The 16,397-nt window shown below is 45.8% G+C and overlaps 1 protein-coding gene across 2 annotated transcripts in view; it reads right to left on the reverse strand.

Annotated features, from left to right (window-relative positions):
* The window catches only part of LOC124556547 (cyclic AMP-responsive element-binding protein 5), a 160,105-nt gene that overhangs the window by 58,855 nt on the left and 84,853 nt on the right, over positions 1-16,397 (reverse strand). For both annotated transcript variants that reach the window (XM_047130503.1, XM_047130504.1), the window contains exon 8: positions 11,521-11,598. In XM_047130503.1, coding sequence (XP_046986459.1) covers positions 11,521-11,598 — 78 coding nt within the window. The remainder of the gene's footprint in view (positions 1-11,520; positions 11,599-16,397) is intronic.

The raw sequence follows: 16,397 nt of genomic DNA on the forward strand, positions 1-16,397 counted from the left end.
CAATAAGGGAGAACCCACACATACCTTGAACACTCTACCCTGAACACACTGTTTTTTTAACAATTCCTGAAGGAAACAGGGTAGGGACCTTGCAAGCCCCTCTTGTAAAGAGTACGGAGGATACGAGTTGCTCAGCAGGTGTAGATTTTCTCCAAATCGACAAACGTGGCCACAGAGTGGTATTTCCCAGAAAACCATTCATGATACAGGTTGACAAAGTGATGAGACAGTCAACAGCAGAACGGCATGTTCCAAATACTCATTGTGCAGTAATTTGCCAATTTCGAGACTCAAGCCACCATACCAGTAGGACATGAATCATACATGCCATCACCTTCCAAACACAGCTGGTGAACGATATGGGGTGGTAGCTAGAAGGAAGGTGTTCCTCCTTACTGGGCTTCAGTATGGGTATAACAGTGGCTTCACGCCAGCATCTGGGAAACGTGCCATTTTTCCAGATGGGATTGTACATGTGAAGGAGAAAGTGCTTGCCCACAAGAGAAAGGTGCTGAAACATCTGAATGTGAAGACTGGGATGAAGTGAGAGCATGATCTAGCTCCCTCACAGTAAAGGCAACATTGTAGCATTCATGATTCTGAGTGGAGAATGGTATCGCCCAAGTCATTTGCTACAGTCAGGCTGAAAATTGGGGAATGGACCTGGCCCTAGAGAGCCATCGGAGGTCAGCACATGTGGAAGAGGGAGTGGAACTGTTAAAAGTGAAATCCAGCTAGCTTTTTTGCTATCCAGGATAAAGCAACAACACTGTGCACACAACTGTTAACAACAAATGCAGTTCGCCATCCTAGGATGATGGTTAAATACACGAAGAGCACATCTCCGTGTGCAAAATGCGTCATGACACATCTGAGTCAACCAAAGGACCGCGACACTGTGCGGTAAATGTGAAGAGCAAGGAGTGGAACATTCTGCAGCGGTAAGGATAACGTTTGTAAGGTATTCTACCTGGTCATCGCAACTGGGAAGTTTTGTTCATCGAAGGTTGCCAGGGAGGAGTAAAACCACCAATTAGCCTTAGAAAGCTGCCAACTGGATTTACACATAGGTGGGGTAGGAGTCAGCAAATGAATAGCACACGAGAAATGGTTGCTCGAGTACAGGTCACAGAGAATGGACCACCCAAGACAAAGGGCAAGCAAGAGGTCCAAATGGGAATAGCTGTGTGTGGCATCTGAAAGGAACACGAGTGCTCCAGTGTTAAGGCAGATGAGGTTGAGTTGACTGAGAACATCAGCCAAGGGGCACCTCTCAGACAGGTTCTGGAAGAGCCCCAAGCGGGATGGTATGTATTAAGGTCACCAAGCAGCAAAAAGGGGTGAGAGAGTTGCCCAATAAGCTGGAGGAAATCTGCCCCGGTGACACTGAATGACAGAGGGATGTAGATGGTTGGTTGGTTTAAAAGGGGGGGGGGAGGAGAGGGGGGGGGGACCAAACTGCTAGGTCATCTGTCGCTTGTTCCAAATAAAACAATGCCACAAGGGTGATAAGAAAACAAACAGAACTTGCAACACAAAACAAAAGAAAGGAAAAACCACAAGAACGACAGAAGGGCAGCAAACTCTTATATGGACAAAAGGGGACATTAAAACCACAGACACACAAGAAACAGAGACAAGAGGTTAAAACAAGAAAGTAGGTTACCACGGCTGGCTGACCATAAGAATAAAAAGAAAACCTGAAAGCTCCAGGGTACAGGACACACAGGGACAAAGGACATATGCTAAAACTTATATCAAATGATAAAACCCACCCTCAGGAATAAACTTAAAACCATATCAGCCGATAAGGCATTGTCAGATAAATTTAGCGGCAACGAGTCCGGTAACCTAAGCCTTCGTCACAGTGCAGTCAAAGTAGGACAGTGTACCATAATATGGGCCACTGTCAACTGGGTGCCGCACCGACACTGAGGCGGGTCTTCACGGCGAAGGAGGTAGCCGTGGGTTGCCCAAGTGTGACCAATGCAGAGCCGGAAGAGAACCACAGAATCCCTGTGAGAGGCCCAAATGGAAGACTTCCACACATTCATAGACTCCTTAATGGCACGCAGTTTGTTGTGTGTACTGAGATTACGCCATTCCATCTCCCAAAGTTGAAAAATCTTGACGCGTAATAATGATCACACGTCACTTACGGGGATGCCGATTTCCAAAAGCGGTTTTTGTGTAGCCTGTTTCACAAGCCTATGGGCAAGTTCATTTCCTGGGATTTCGACATGGCTTGGGGTCCACACAAACACCACGGGATGATCGGATCATTCCAGGGCACACAGGGACTCCTGGATGGTGGCTACCAAAGGATGGTGAGGGTGGTACTGGTCGATAGTTTGTAGGCTGCTCAAGGAATAAGTACACACGACAAATGACTCGCCAGGGCATGAGCGAATGTGCTCAAGAGCAAGAGGTATGGCCGCCAGCTCTGCACTCAAAACACTGCAGCCATTTGGCAAGGAGTGCTGTTCAATATGTAAAGCCAATGGGAGAGCCGCAGGGTTAATGGAGTCTTTAGGGCCATGTGAAAGGTCCAGGCAAAGCTTCGGCCTAGATTTAACCCATTGAGGTGTACATGAATGGACCTCGAGGAGAGGTGGTAAAGGCAAGGACTCCAGTTCAGAGAGAAGTGACCGGATGCAAACTGCAATCATAAGCCCTGACCTGGGTTACCGATGTGGGAGATCAATTGCTGTGGGTGGGAAAAGGAGACGGTAATTCGGATGCGCAGGAGAACTACAAATGTGTGCAACATAACTGGCAATGGAGGGACTCCGGCCTCCACCAGGACACTGGGCACTGGACTTGTTCTAAAAGCTCCCGTCGCTAGGCGAACGCCACAGTGGTGCAATGGGTTGAGTACACGCAACACTGAGGGTGCCACTGAAGCGTAAACCAGACTCCCATAGTCAAGGCAGGATTGAACAAGGGCTCTGTAGAGCTGCAGCAGCATAGAGCAAGCTGTACCCCAGTTGTTGTTGCTCAGGCAGCAGAGGGCACTGAGGTGCTGCCAGCACTTCCACTTAAGCTGACAAAGGTAAGGTAACCAAATCAATCGGCTGTTGAAAACCAGTCCTAAGAACCAATATGTCTCCACTACAGTGAGTGGATTGTCATTAAGGTAAAGTTCTGGTCCCAGATGAACGGTACGTCACCGACAGGAAGTGCTTGACACACAACTTTGCGGCTGCAAACTGGAAGCCGTGGGCTAGAGCCCATGACTGCATCTTGTGAATAGCTCCTTGTAAGCACCGCTCAGCAACACCAGTACCGGAGGAGCAATAAGAAATGCAGAAGTCATCCACATACAGAGAAGGTGAGACCAACAGCCCTACAGCTGCTGCTAGACCATTAATAGCCACTAAAAATAGAGACACACTCAATACGGAGCCCTGCGGAACACGATTCTCCTGAATACGGGGGGGGATACAGGTTGTGTTGCATGCTTTACCTAAGTCAAAAAAGACGACAACCAGGTGTTGGCATCTGCAAAAGGCTGTTTGGACAGCAGACTCAAGGGACACAAGATTATCAGTGGTATAGCGACCCTGGAGGAATTCGCCCTGACATAGAGCCAATAGGCCACGTGACTTCAGGATCCAACCCAACCACTGACACACCATACGTTCTAGCAGCTTACAAAGAACGGTGGTGAGGCTAATGGGCTGATAGCTATTCACATCAAGCTGGTTCTTAATGGGTTTGAGCAATGGAATGGTGGTGCTCTCCCACCATTGCGATGGAAAGACAATATTGAACCAGATCCGGTTGAAGGTGACAAGGAGATGTCGCTTGTAGTCAGACGAAAGATGTTTAATCATCTGACTGTGGATATGATGCAGCACAGGAGCTGTGTTAGGGCAATGTGCAAGGGCACTGAGGATCTCCCACTCTGTAAATGGGGCATTATAGGGTTCACTGTGGCGTGTAGTGAATGAGGGGACTTTCCTTCCCATCCACTGTTTGAGGGTGTGAAAGGCTAGGGGATAATTCTCCGATGCAGAGGCTCGAGCATAGTGCTCAGCAAAGTGCTCGGGAATCGCGGTTGCGTCGGTAGATAACACGCCATTGATGTTAATGCCAGGGGCCTGTTGGGGTCTGGTATCCAAAAATCTTAGTCCAAACTTGGGAAGGTGACTATGGCACCCAATGGTCGACACATACCTCTCCCAACACTCCTGTTTCCATTGTTTTATAACCTGGCGAACACGAGCACGGAGCTGCTTAAAGACTCTTAGGTACTCTACGGAAGGGTGCCGCTTATGTCACTGTACAGGTCGCTGATGCTCTTTAACTGCCTCAGCAACTTCCAGCAACCAACGAAGGGACTGTCTTTTGCTGGGGGCACCATAAAGAAGTAGGGATCGCGTTTTTTGCAGCTGAAACGATCGTAGTGACCTGCTAAACCACAACATTGATGGCACAATGTGGGGGAGATTCAATGGTGACAGCAGAGATGAAGGCTACCCAGTCTGCCTTGTGTAAAGCTCATATGGGTAGGCGTCAATGGGCATGATGCTAGGGTAGTGACAGGAAGATGGGGAAATGGTCATTACCACACAGGTCATCATGAGCTCTCCAGTGGATAGATGGGAGAAGGCCAGGATTGCAGACCAAGAGATCAATGGCCAAATATGTGCCATGTGCCACACTGAAATGTGTGGGGGCACCAATATTTAAGAGGTAGAGGTCGAGGAGGGAAAGTAAATTTTCGACATCTCTACCTTGGCCAGTAAGCACAGTGCCAGCCCACAAGGGGTTACGGGCATTAAAATCTCCCAAAAGTAGGAAAGGTTTAGGGAGCTGATCAATCAGTGCAACCAATAAGTTCAGGGGTACTGCACCATCTGGAGGGAGATATATGTTGCAGACAGTTATTTCCTGTGTTGTTCATGTCCTGACAGCCACAGCTTCAAGACGAGTTTGAAGGCACAGGTTCACTACATACTGTTTTCAGGACATAAACGCAAACTCCACCTGACACTCTATTATATTCACTACGGTTCTTGCGATATCCCCTGTAGCCAAGGAGGACAGGAGTCTGCATTGCCGGGAACCAGGTTTCCTGGAGGGGAATGCAGAAGGCAGGTGTAAAGCTTAACAGTTGCCGTAGCACAGCCAGGTGGTGAAAAAAAACCACCGCAATTCCACTGGAGAATGATGTGATCGTAAGACTGGGAAGGCATGAAGCGCTCAATGAGGCAGTTTACGCCTCAGGGTCACCTGCTGCCACAAGATGCGATCAACATCCATTGTGTCTGAGGGCCCAGTGAGATCTAGGTCCTCAGCGGATGCCAGAATCGCCACTTCATCCTCAGATGCAGAGCTTATTGGTAGTGGTGAAGTGGGTGCCACCACAGTGCCTTGGTTCTTGGGGGTCTTTTTCTTTTTGGGTTTTTCTCGCTGTTCCTTAGATTTGTCCAGCTGGGAGGGCTTCACTGATTCAGTCTCAGAGACTTAGGAGGACTGTGAAGCCCTACAACCAGCTACCTGTGGTTACTTCAACCACTGATGGGTGTCAGCTTTACCACTGGTAGGAACCTGGAAAGGGAGTGACCCAAGGGACCCATCCCTAGCGAGAGGAGCCGAAGAAGATGTACGCTTCTCTGGATGAGAAGTGGGGACTGACATCCCCAATGGTTGGGGGTGTTGCTGCTAAAGTAGGTGGTGCAGGAGCAACAGGGAGTGAAGTGACTCCCACCATCAAGGGGGCAGGTGGAGTCTGGCAGCTCTGAGAGCCAACTGTATGTGATGGAATGGAAGATGGTAGAACCGTTGTTGTAGCAGAAGCATAGGTTGACATCATACACACAGGATGTAGCCTCTCATATTTTCTCTTGGCCTCAGTGCAGGTCAGTCGGTCCAGGGTCTCGTATTCCATCATTTTTCTTTCTTTCTGCAGAATTCTGCAGTCTGGCGAGCAAGGCAAATGGTGCTCTGCGCAGTTGACACAGATGGGAGGCACGGCACATGGAGTATTGGGATGTGAAGGATGCCCACAATCCCGACAGGCGACACTGGAAGTACAGCAGGAAGACATCTGGCCGAACTTCCAGCACCACATCAGGGGAGGGACATATGGCTTCACATCACAGCGGTAGACCATCACCTTGACATTCTCGGGTAATGTGTCACCCTTGAAGGCCAAGATGGAGGCACCAGTGGCAACCTGATCATACCTCAGACCACGGTGAACGCGTCGGACGAAATGAACACCTCGCCATTCTAAATTGGCATGCAGCTCATCGTCAGACTGCAAAAGAAGGTCCCTGTGAAATATGATACCCTGGACCATATTTAATATCTTATGGGGTGTGATGGTAACAGAAACATCCCCCAGCTTGTTCGAAGTGACTAATGCCCGTGACTGGGCAGAGGATGCCATTTTTTTCAAGACTGACCCTGACTGCATTTTGGACAAGCCCTCCACCTTCCCAAACTTGTCCTCTAAATGCTCCACAAAAAACTGATGCTTCATGGACATGAAAGATTCCCCAACAACTCTTGTACATACGAGTTACCAGGACGAATAAGCTTCACTGCAATCCTCAGCCTGGCGTTTCTACCATGGTGTGGCCATGGAGGGGAACAATTTGGGGTCATATTTCTTAGCATTGAAGATAGACCTCCACTGCTTAGAGACTGCTGATGGTGGATCACCAGCAAGAGATGATGTACTATGCTCCATCGTGTGTCATCCGCCCTGATGCCACCCACTCCAACTAGGGGCCCTCCCCACGGGCACCACCCAGCCGCAGCAACGGCCACCTGGCAGTATGGCCACTGCCGGGAGTCCCGATGTTCCAGGAGATGGGCATCTACTCCTTGGCATACGTGGGGAGTTAACGGTGCAGGCATCAGCAGAGTGATCCCTGTGTGGTCAGGGGCTACAACCAACAGGGTACATGGCAGCCCCACCACAACAGACTGGCTACCGTGCTGGATATCAGGCGCAAACGAGCTAAGAAGTCCATTATCGTCAACAGCACAGAAAGCGATACTGCACAGAGGATGGAGGAAAACATACCCGGGAGGGTGACCTCACCCAACAGCTGGAGAATGAGCAGAAATGCAGATCCATGTCAACGAAGGATGCGAGAGGCCTCAGCGCATGATGGACACTACGCACCATGTAAGGCACCCTTCCCCAATTGGCTCGCTCTTTGGGAAAGTTTAGAAAAATGGAGGTTAAACCCTACAAGGGACCATCGCATAAAAGCCAAAACGTTTGAGATTTCTTTTAGTCACCTCTTATGACAGCAGGCAGGAATACCTTGGGCTTATTCTAACCCCCGGACCCGCAGGGGGAGGATGTAGGTGGTACAGAAAGAAAAGGTGGAGCGAGGAAGGAAAATTCTGACTGCAACAGCTTGCACCCAGGTTTTCATTGAGATGGTTTGACTATGAATGTCATCCAGGATGAGCAGCATGACCCCCCTATGAAATGGGGAAAATGAAAGTGGACTGGAAAGAAATGCGAGAGATCAAAGTGATTGCGAGATCACAATTTTATTTCCTGGAGGCAGAAAACAAGTGGCCGCTGGAATTCCAAGAGCAGCGGTAATTCCTCCTTGTTGGATCTAATGCCACAAATGTTCCACTAGAGGAGAATCAAGATGGGGAAAGGGGAGGAGGGAAAAAATGAAATGTTGTCACTTTCGAAAACTGGCTGCTACAGGGTGCAGAGGCTGGAGAATCCTGCTCCATGAGATCTACAGAGGCATTGGCACTCTCACTGGTCAGTCTGTAGACTGCATGACAAGAAAAACCAGCAAAACGGAGGTTGATTGGACAAGGGTATCATGCAGCGACACTGTTGAAGAGGATCTCTGAGTTGGGGAAGGAGAAGACTGACTGTCTTTGTTTGATTTCTTGTAGCCTTTGCTACTGGTAGATGAAAATTCTATCGTTTCAGGCCTGCCGGTTGTGTAGCAGGTGATTTCGCCCCCGGAGACAAAGATTTGCTGGCTTGCTGCACAGCTGGAGGAGGAGGAGGAGGAGAAGGAGACAAGGTTGCTACCATGACACTAGGTGATTTTAAAACCACGGTGCCGAGTTTGAGGTCACAAGTCTGCGTGGCCCTGTCCTTCATGGCACAAGATGTAGTAACAACACTGTACTGCAAGTGGTAGATGGTAAAACACAGGGCTTCTGACAAGCCAACAACTTGTGAGTGACAGGGTAAAGCACTTTTTCCTTCACCCAGATCTCCTGGATCTCCTCATTGAGATACACAGGATATTCTTGGGATGAGGCGGCATGGTTGCCACTGCAATTGACACAGCAGGGAGAAAGAGGTGGGCAATCGCCCTCATCAGCATCCCTACCACATGTAACACATCTGACTGTGTTTTGACAGGACATTCAAGTTTGGTTGTAACACTTAAACTGGTAGCAGCGCATCAGGTTTGGAATGTACAGTCAGATCATGATGTCTTCATCGAGTGCTTTAATCTTTGATGGAAGCACTACTGAATCAAATGTGAGAAAAAGAGTGTGTGTTTGCACTAAGGTTGCTTCAACCCTTTTCACTACACAATGGACTGCATAGAGGTAAATTTGGACTTATCCCTCAGTCAGACCATCGAGCAGCCTAGCATAAATAACACCGCATGAAGAATTCAGCATTTGATGAGCCTCTACACAAACAGGATATCAATGGAGGAGCAAAGCTGCTAGCAGTTGTTGGGCTTGAGAACCACAATTGGTCTCCAAAAGCAATGTTCCATTATCTATACGAGAGCAGGATTTCACAGGGCCAGCAATTGCATCAACACCTTTCTGAATAATAAACCGATTAACAGTAGCAAAGGACTGACCTCCTTCGGTACGTGATACCACGAGGAACTAAGTTGCAGCTGAGAGAATGTTGGAATCTTTAGTCTGACTCCGTTTACATTTACTAGACATAGACTGAGATGGCGATTGGGTCACTGCAAGAAAATCCCCCACGTTTGCCAGCATCTCTGATGGCGCACTCCTTCCAACTGGGGTCCCCCCTCAGACGGGGGCTCACCCGCCTCAGGTGATTGTTCGCACAAGTCACACCTCCCAAACTCCTGACAGAGGAACCAACTGGTAATTTGGGAAGGTAACAGCTCAGGTAATCACCCTTCCCTTGGCCTGTACCAGGGGTAAGTGCGAACTGTACCTGTTGATCCGGGGATGGGAATTATGCGTTAACCAGTCATCTGTTACACATCAGATGCATTGGCCGGCCTTCAGGAGTGCACAGGGTGAAAGAAGAAACAAAGAGGAACCTCAAACGTCAAAGCAGAGAAAGGATAGGAAATGGAGAATAAAGAAAGAAGAAACAGAGGAGGGACTGTTCTGCTGTCAGGTTACTAAAACTTCAGAACATTCCCGAAAATATCCCAAACATGTTCCCAAGGGAGGGGAAAAAGAATAGCAGGAGAACAGACATACAGCATGGAAGGGAAAAGGGGCTGCAAAGGCTGGGGACCCATGGTAGCCAAGCATGAACTCATCACAGAGTGACAAGCCCCCTGGGGGCAGAGTGGCCAAAGATGGTAATCATGTGTGTATGTGAAGTATGCTTGCTTGTGTGAATGTGTGTTTTCTGTTCTGGAGAAGGCTTTGGGCAAAAGCTCAAATGTGTAACAGTCTTTAAATGATTTAAATAATGAATGACACAGTTGCAGACTTTGCTGAGACATTGAATACATGAACGAAATTAACAGTCTTTTCATCATGTCTGTCGCAGCTCATTGTCTCTTCTTTACGGTGAGTACCAATCTATCTTTTTCATAATATTGTTGATACTCCAACCGGGACTTTCCACTGTTTATTGGAACTCAGTAAGGTCACAGACAGGCAACCGGAAACTTTACATTTCGAGTGAAAGCAAATGTAGATGTGAATTCTGCCTCAAAATGCAAAAATGTAGAATTACTTAATAATACTGTCTCATAGCAAACTCTATCCAGATGCAGTATTTTACCAGAGATAGTGTGAAATACCTTTATTTTCTGCATACAAGTATCAAAAATGTACTCAATTTTTATTTACTGGTGCTGCACATCACCTAGGAAAATCCAATTTGAAGAGACAATATCTGTAAGACTGTGTTTGCAAAATAAAAAGTGCATGAACCAAAAGAGGCATCAGTGCCCTCAATGATACGATGCAGTGCTGATAGTGGACACCTGAATGGTCTGTGTAAGATACATGCTACATAATGCAATATAGGACTCAGTTGTTAGGCCCAGCACCTTAGAACAAGACCTTGCTTATGACTTGCCTGCTAACTGAAGTTCAAAAGTTGGTGTAATGCAGACACTTTAACATGGCAATGTTAAATGGTTAGTGTTTTGAACAGTGATTGTGTCAAACACATGAACAATCTCTGTTACAACACTGCCAGCCCTATTAATCAATTGCGTGGTAGTAATTACTGAATGCTTTGTGTTGTGCATTGCTTGTTTTTTTTATTTTTTTTATTTTGAAATGAGTAAAGACACTAATCTTGGTCCATCACAGAGTCTGAGTAAGGCCCACACAACAACAGAAGAGATCATCAATCCATACGAGCATGTCAGTTCTGCTTTCGCAGAAACACAGAAGGTGCTTGTAAGCCAGCTATGCTGTGAGAAGGAGGCAGGGCTGGTTTAGTCATGCCATCCTTCTCCCCTCTGGCAGTCTTATAACAGTTTGTTTATGCTCGCAGCCAACTGCCAGTTTATAGTGTATGCACTTTACACTATATCAGTTGGAAAATAAATCTGCCAATGTATTTTTACCACACTGAAAATCTTCCCATAATGTGCAAATAGAGTTATTTTTGGTACTATTTCTATGCTAAGTACCTTGTCGGTTCTCCTTGTAGCATTGTTAGGTAATGGTCACACACCTATGAATGCCAACAAAAGGTTGAAATCAATAGTCTCGAGATTTTATAATTACCGAATTGTGTGGGAAAAAAATAATAACATCGAGAAACATCTTATATCAGTGAATAACTGTATTCACCAACTGGTAAACACTGCTGCTTCACACCAGAAACAATCATTTGCTTCACATTTAAACTGAGTCAAAAGAAGAAAACAAGCAAAGACATTTTTGAAAAAAACTGTTGAAGTTTTTGCAAAAGAAAATGTGCCAATCATAAGGCTCCCCAATCACCACTTTTTTAAACAGCCAATTAAAAAAAAAAGGCAAGCATGTGAGCATATAGCCATATTTACATATTAATGTATAATGTGAATGTAAAACGGCTCTTTTCACACCATTACAATTAATCACATAAATGGTTCATGGAACATGAAACTAACTAACACAGCACTAAGGCTTTGTCTTCCACTGTGTAGCATGACAACCTTTTAAATATGAATATCTAATCACTTACAAATAAAAAAAGAAAAAAATACATGCAAATTTCACCAAAAATAGATGCTACATTTAGGTCCCTAGTCATAAACAGTTTGTGAGAGACTATACAGAAAATACTGTACATACTTTTTACAGGCAAAATAAATCAGTACCTACCTGCTCTGAAGATGACTGACCGGGAGTGCTTGTAGTGGATACTTTATTATTATTATTTGTCAATGTCTGCTTTAATTTCTGCAACAAATAAATATACTTTTAAGAAACATATACAACTAACACCTTTAGACTGAGGATAATAGATCACAACTGCTGATAAATTTTTTTAAAAAATCTTGTAATAGGTTGAAGAAGGAAAAAGAAAAGCTAAACAAAATTGTAGTTAACAAATACAGAACTAAATGGCATAACCATCTTCATGGTGGCACAAATGGTTTACTCACACATCAAACTCTAGAAAAACCAACAACTGCAGCAAAAATAAATTATCAAAGAAATACCTGGAGTAACTGGAAACTATAACATCAATAATTTAAGCATGATGACAGTGGCAATTAGAGTTTTGTTTTTCTTCCCACGAAAAAAAAAATTACAATGGCAAGATGTGATAACTTATGAATAAAGGGATTGTATTTTTAATTCATTAATGGTTTTATTAAACCAAGAGTATTCTAAAATGAAATTCCATAATGTGATAATCATACCTCATTCAACCCATTGTGCCAGTGCCCTGTTATATTTCACTAACATTGACACAATGAGAGGTGGTTCATCTCATGTATCTGGAATGAGGTTAGGTGGAAGTGAAATTAAATTAATACCAAGAATTGTTATGTGATGCTGAAAATGTGGGAAGGTATGCAGAAACAAATAGTTACATGTGTGGTGTCTACAAAGAGTCTACTGTATCAAAGGTAAAACTCTGAATAATATTTTGTAAAAAGCAGCTCAATTATTAATTTCATTCATGCCACCCAAAGCATTCAAAATATATGCTGTAACAATACTGAAATATATAATAAAATCACTCAACAACAAGAATTAAATGACTTCAGAATTATGGACAAGTAATGATATGAACTTCACATTCAAAATATATGCTGTAACAATACTGACATACACATTACTATCATTCAACAACCAGAATTAAATGACTTCAGAATTATAGTCAAGTAATGATGTGAACTTGTTTTCTACACTGACATTTTTGTTGTAGAGCACCCACAAATGAACATGTTACAGGTTCCATATGCTACAGTAATAGTCCACAACATGTCACATATTTAGTCTGTGTGTAAGCTACAATCTCCCCATAATGTACTACTAAAACAATGTCTGACAACTGATATGATGATGATGATGATGATGATGATGATGATGATGACGATGACGACATGTTGTGAGTACACAACAGCAAGGTCTTTAGCACCTGTACAAAAACATAATGACGTGAATGGCAATAAAAGAGAATTCACAGAATTACAAATCTTCATCTACAATTAAATGTAATAAACACACAGATAGATACTAAAATAGTGTGTGTCAGGAACTGCATACAGCAGGCTGCCAGGTAAGATATGTGGGAGGACCAAGAAAATTTCATACTGATCATAAGCCATAGGAATTTGATAGTGTCAATGACCAGAAGAGCAATAGGCCCAATATGTAAAGACTGTAGAAGAAAATGACTGTGCCGCCAGAAATTCAAAGAAACGGTTTTGTCAGTTTTTGAAAAATGAAAGCCTTTTTGATGCTCCACGAGTACAGACAATCAACACATTACTGAAGATGCCACTCAATGAGACAGGTCTGTGCAGAACTGCCATAGATGGCAAAATCGTTAAAGAAAAGGGAGCCAAGGATGCCGAGCGGGAGACAGGCCATTACAGGGTTAATGGTGATAGCAAAGAGGACGACGCTCAGGATGGAACCCTGAGGCACACCATTTTCCATGATTAAGATCTCCAACAAGGCAGAACCCACACATACCTTGAAAACTCGGTCTTTTTAAAAATTCCTGAAGGAAATGGGGCAGGCGGCCGTGGAAGCCTTATGTGTAGAGAGTACTAAGGATACCAGTCCTCCAATAGGTGTCGTATGCTTTCTCCGAATCGAAAAACATGGCCACAGTCTGAGATTTTCACAGAAAACCATTCATGACATGAGTAGACAAAGTGACAAGATGGTCAACTGCAGAACGGCACGCTTGAAATCCACACTGTGCAGTGGTTAGTAAATTGCGAGACTTGAGCCACCACACCAGCCGTGCGTGAATCATATATTCCATCACCTTGCAAACACAGCTGCTGAGAGAAACGGGGTGCTAGCCAGAAAGAAGGTCTTTGTCCTTATCGGGGTATGGGTGTGACACTGGTTTCATGCCAGCATCTCGGAAATGTGTCCTCTGCCCAGATGTGGTTATACATACCAAGCAGAAAGGGCTTGCCTGCAAGAGAAAGGTGCTGGAACATCTGAATGTGAACAGCGTCTGGCCCTAGGGTGTAGCATCAGGATGAAGTGAGAGCATGAGCTAGCTCCCTCATAGTAAAGGTGCCATTGCAGCACTCACGATTCTGGGAAGAGAAGGGTATCGCCCGAGCCTCCTCCGCTTGTTTCCAATGATGGAAGACAGGGTGATAATGGGAGGAGCTCGAAATCTCCACAAAATGGTGGCCCAATGTGTTGGAGACAGAAACAGGATCCACAACAACATCATCTGCCACTGTCAGGCCGGAAATTGGGGAAGCAATCTTGGTCCCAGAGAGCCATCAGAGGTTGGCCCACACGACAGAAGAGGGAGGGGAACTGTTAAAAGAACTAGTGAATGAAATCCAGCAAGCTTTTTTGCTATCCCGAAGAATGTGATGCCCCTTTTCACATATCTGTTTATACTGATTGCAGTTTACCATCGTAGGATGATGGTTGAAAACACGGAGAGCACACCTCCACATGCGAATTGTGTCATGGCATGACTAAGGCCACCAATGGACTGGGGCATGGCGTGGTAAAGAGGAAGTGCGAGGAATCGAACATTCTGCAGCAATAAGGATAACTTTTGTAAGATATTCCACCTGGTCCTCACAACAGGGGAAATGTTCTTCATTAAAGGTAGACAGGGAGGAGGAAATCCTCCAGTTGGCCTTAGTAAGCTGCCATTTGGGTGTGCACATAGGTGGTGTAGGAGTCAGCAAACGGATAGCACATGGGAAATGGTCGCTCAAGTACGTGTCGGAGAGAATGAACCACTAGAGACAATGGGCATGCTGAGCAGTGCAGAAAAATACATGCAAATAGAAATAGTGTGCATGGAGGCTAAAAGGAACATAGGTGCTCCTGTGCTGAGGCAGAAGAGGTCAACCAAGATGGCAGCTCTCGGACAGGTTGTGGAAGAACCCCAAAGGGGATGGTGTGCATTAAAGTCACCGAGCAGCAGAAAGGGGTGAGATAGCTGGCCACTAAGCTGGAGGCAATCCATCGAATGATGGAAGGATGTAAACAATACAAAGGGAAAAGGTCAAGTAGGGAAGGAAAAGGTGAGCTGCAAAAGCTTGAAGGTGGGTAGTCAGGGAGGTGGGCTGAATACAAACACCATCGTGTATGAGCAGCATGACTCCCCCACGAGATGGAATGCTGACATTTGGGAGGAGGTCAAAACGGACCGGGAAGAAATCTGAGAGATCAAAGCAGTCATGAGGACACAATCTTGTTTCCTGAAGGCAGAGAACAAGTGGATGCTGCGATTCTAAGAGCAGCTGTAAATCCTCTTTGTTGGATTGAAGGCCACAAACATATCATTGGAGGTTTCGAGAGGGTGCGTTTCTGGATGAGGTATCGAATATATTGCTTCCCCCTACTTATACCTCCCGAGGAGATCACGAATGTAAAATTAGAGAGATTAGAGCGCGCACGGAGGCTTTCAGACAGTCGTTCTTCCCGCGAACCATACGCGACTGGAACAGGAAAGGGAGGTAATGACAGTGGCACGTAAAGTGCCCTCCGCCACACACCGTTGGGTGGCTTGCGGAGTATCAATGTAGATGTAGATGTAGATGAGATTAGTGACAAAGAAAAAATGAAGGGGTGTCACTGTGGCAGCTGCCGAATGCCAGCCTTCAAAGACTCAGTACTACAGGGCCCAGAGGAAGGTGGATCCTGCTCCACGACGTCTACAGCAGTGTCGGCATTCACCTGCTGTTGGCCTGCAGAGTCCAGGGCTGAAATGCAGTAGGTGGTGAACACGAGCGACATGGAGGTCGGCCGGGGGGTATCACGTGGTGACACTGTCGAAGAGGATCTCCGAGTCAGTGAAGGAGAAAACCTTTAACCTTTATTTGACTTTTTAGAGTTTTTCCAGTTAGCACAGAAAGACTCAGATGTTGGTTGGCTGGAGCGACATAGGAAGTCTTCACAGGAGTATTCCTTCAGTCCTTTCTGTTCTGCCGGTTGTGTAGCTGGTGACTTCACCCCGTGAGGAGAACGTTTGGTGGCATGCCACACGGCTAGAGGAGCAGATGCAGATGCTACCGTGACGCTGGGCGATTTCATAACTGTGGTGCTAAATTTGAGATCACGTCTGTTTGGCCACGTCCTTCGTGGAGCGAGGCATAGTGAGAACAGCACTATTGGTGCCAGACGGTAAAATGCAGGGTTTCTGACTAGCTCACAACTTGCGAGCGACCAGGTAAGGCACTTCTTCCTTCACCCCGATCTCCTGGGCAGACCGCTCATCGAGATACGTTGGACAACTGTGGGAGGAGGCCGCACGGTCACCACTGCAGTTGATGCAGCAGGGAGGACGAGGCGGACAGTTGCCCTAATGAGCATACCTACCACAGGTTACACATTTGACTGGTTGTTGACAGGACTCTCGCATGTGGTTGTGATGACGACACTGGTAGCGGCACATCAGGTTCGGAATATATAGTCTGACTGTGATAACTTCATAATCTGCTTGGATCTTTGATGGAAGAACCACTCTAGCAAATGTGAGAAAAAGAGTGCATGTGGGCATTACATAGGCACCTACTTTTTTCATC

Source organism: Schistocerca americana, chromosome X (assembly GCF_021461395.2).
Source record: "Schistocerca americana isolate TAMUIC-IGC-003095 chromosome X, iqSchAmer2.1, whole genome shotgun sequence".
Classification (NCBI taxonomy): Eukaryota; Metazoa; Arthropoda; class Insecta; order Orthoptera; family Acrididae; genus Schistocerca; species Schistocerca americana.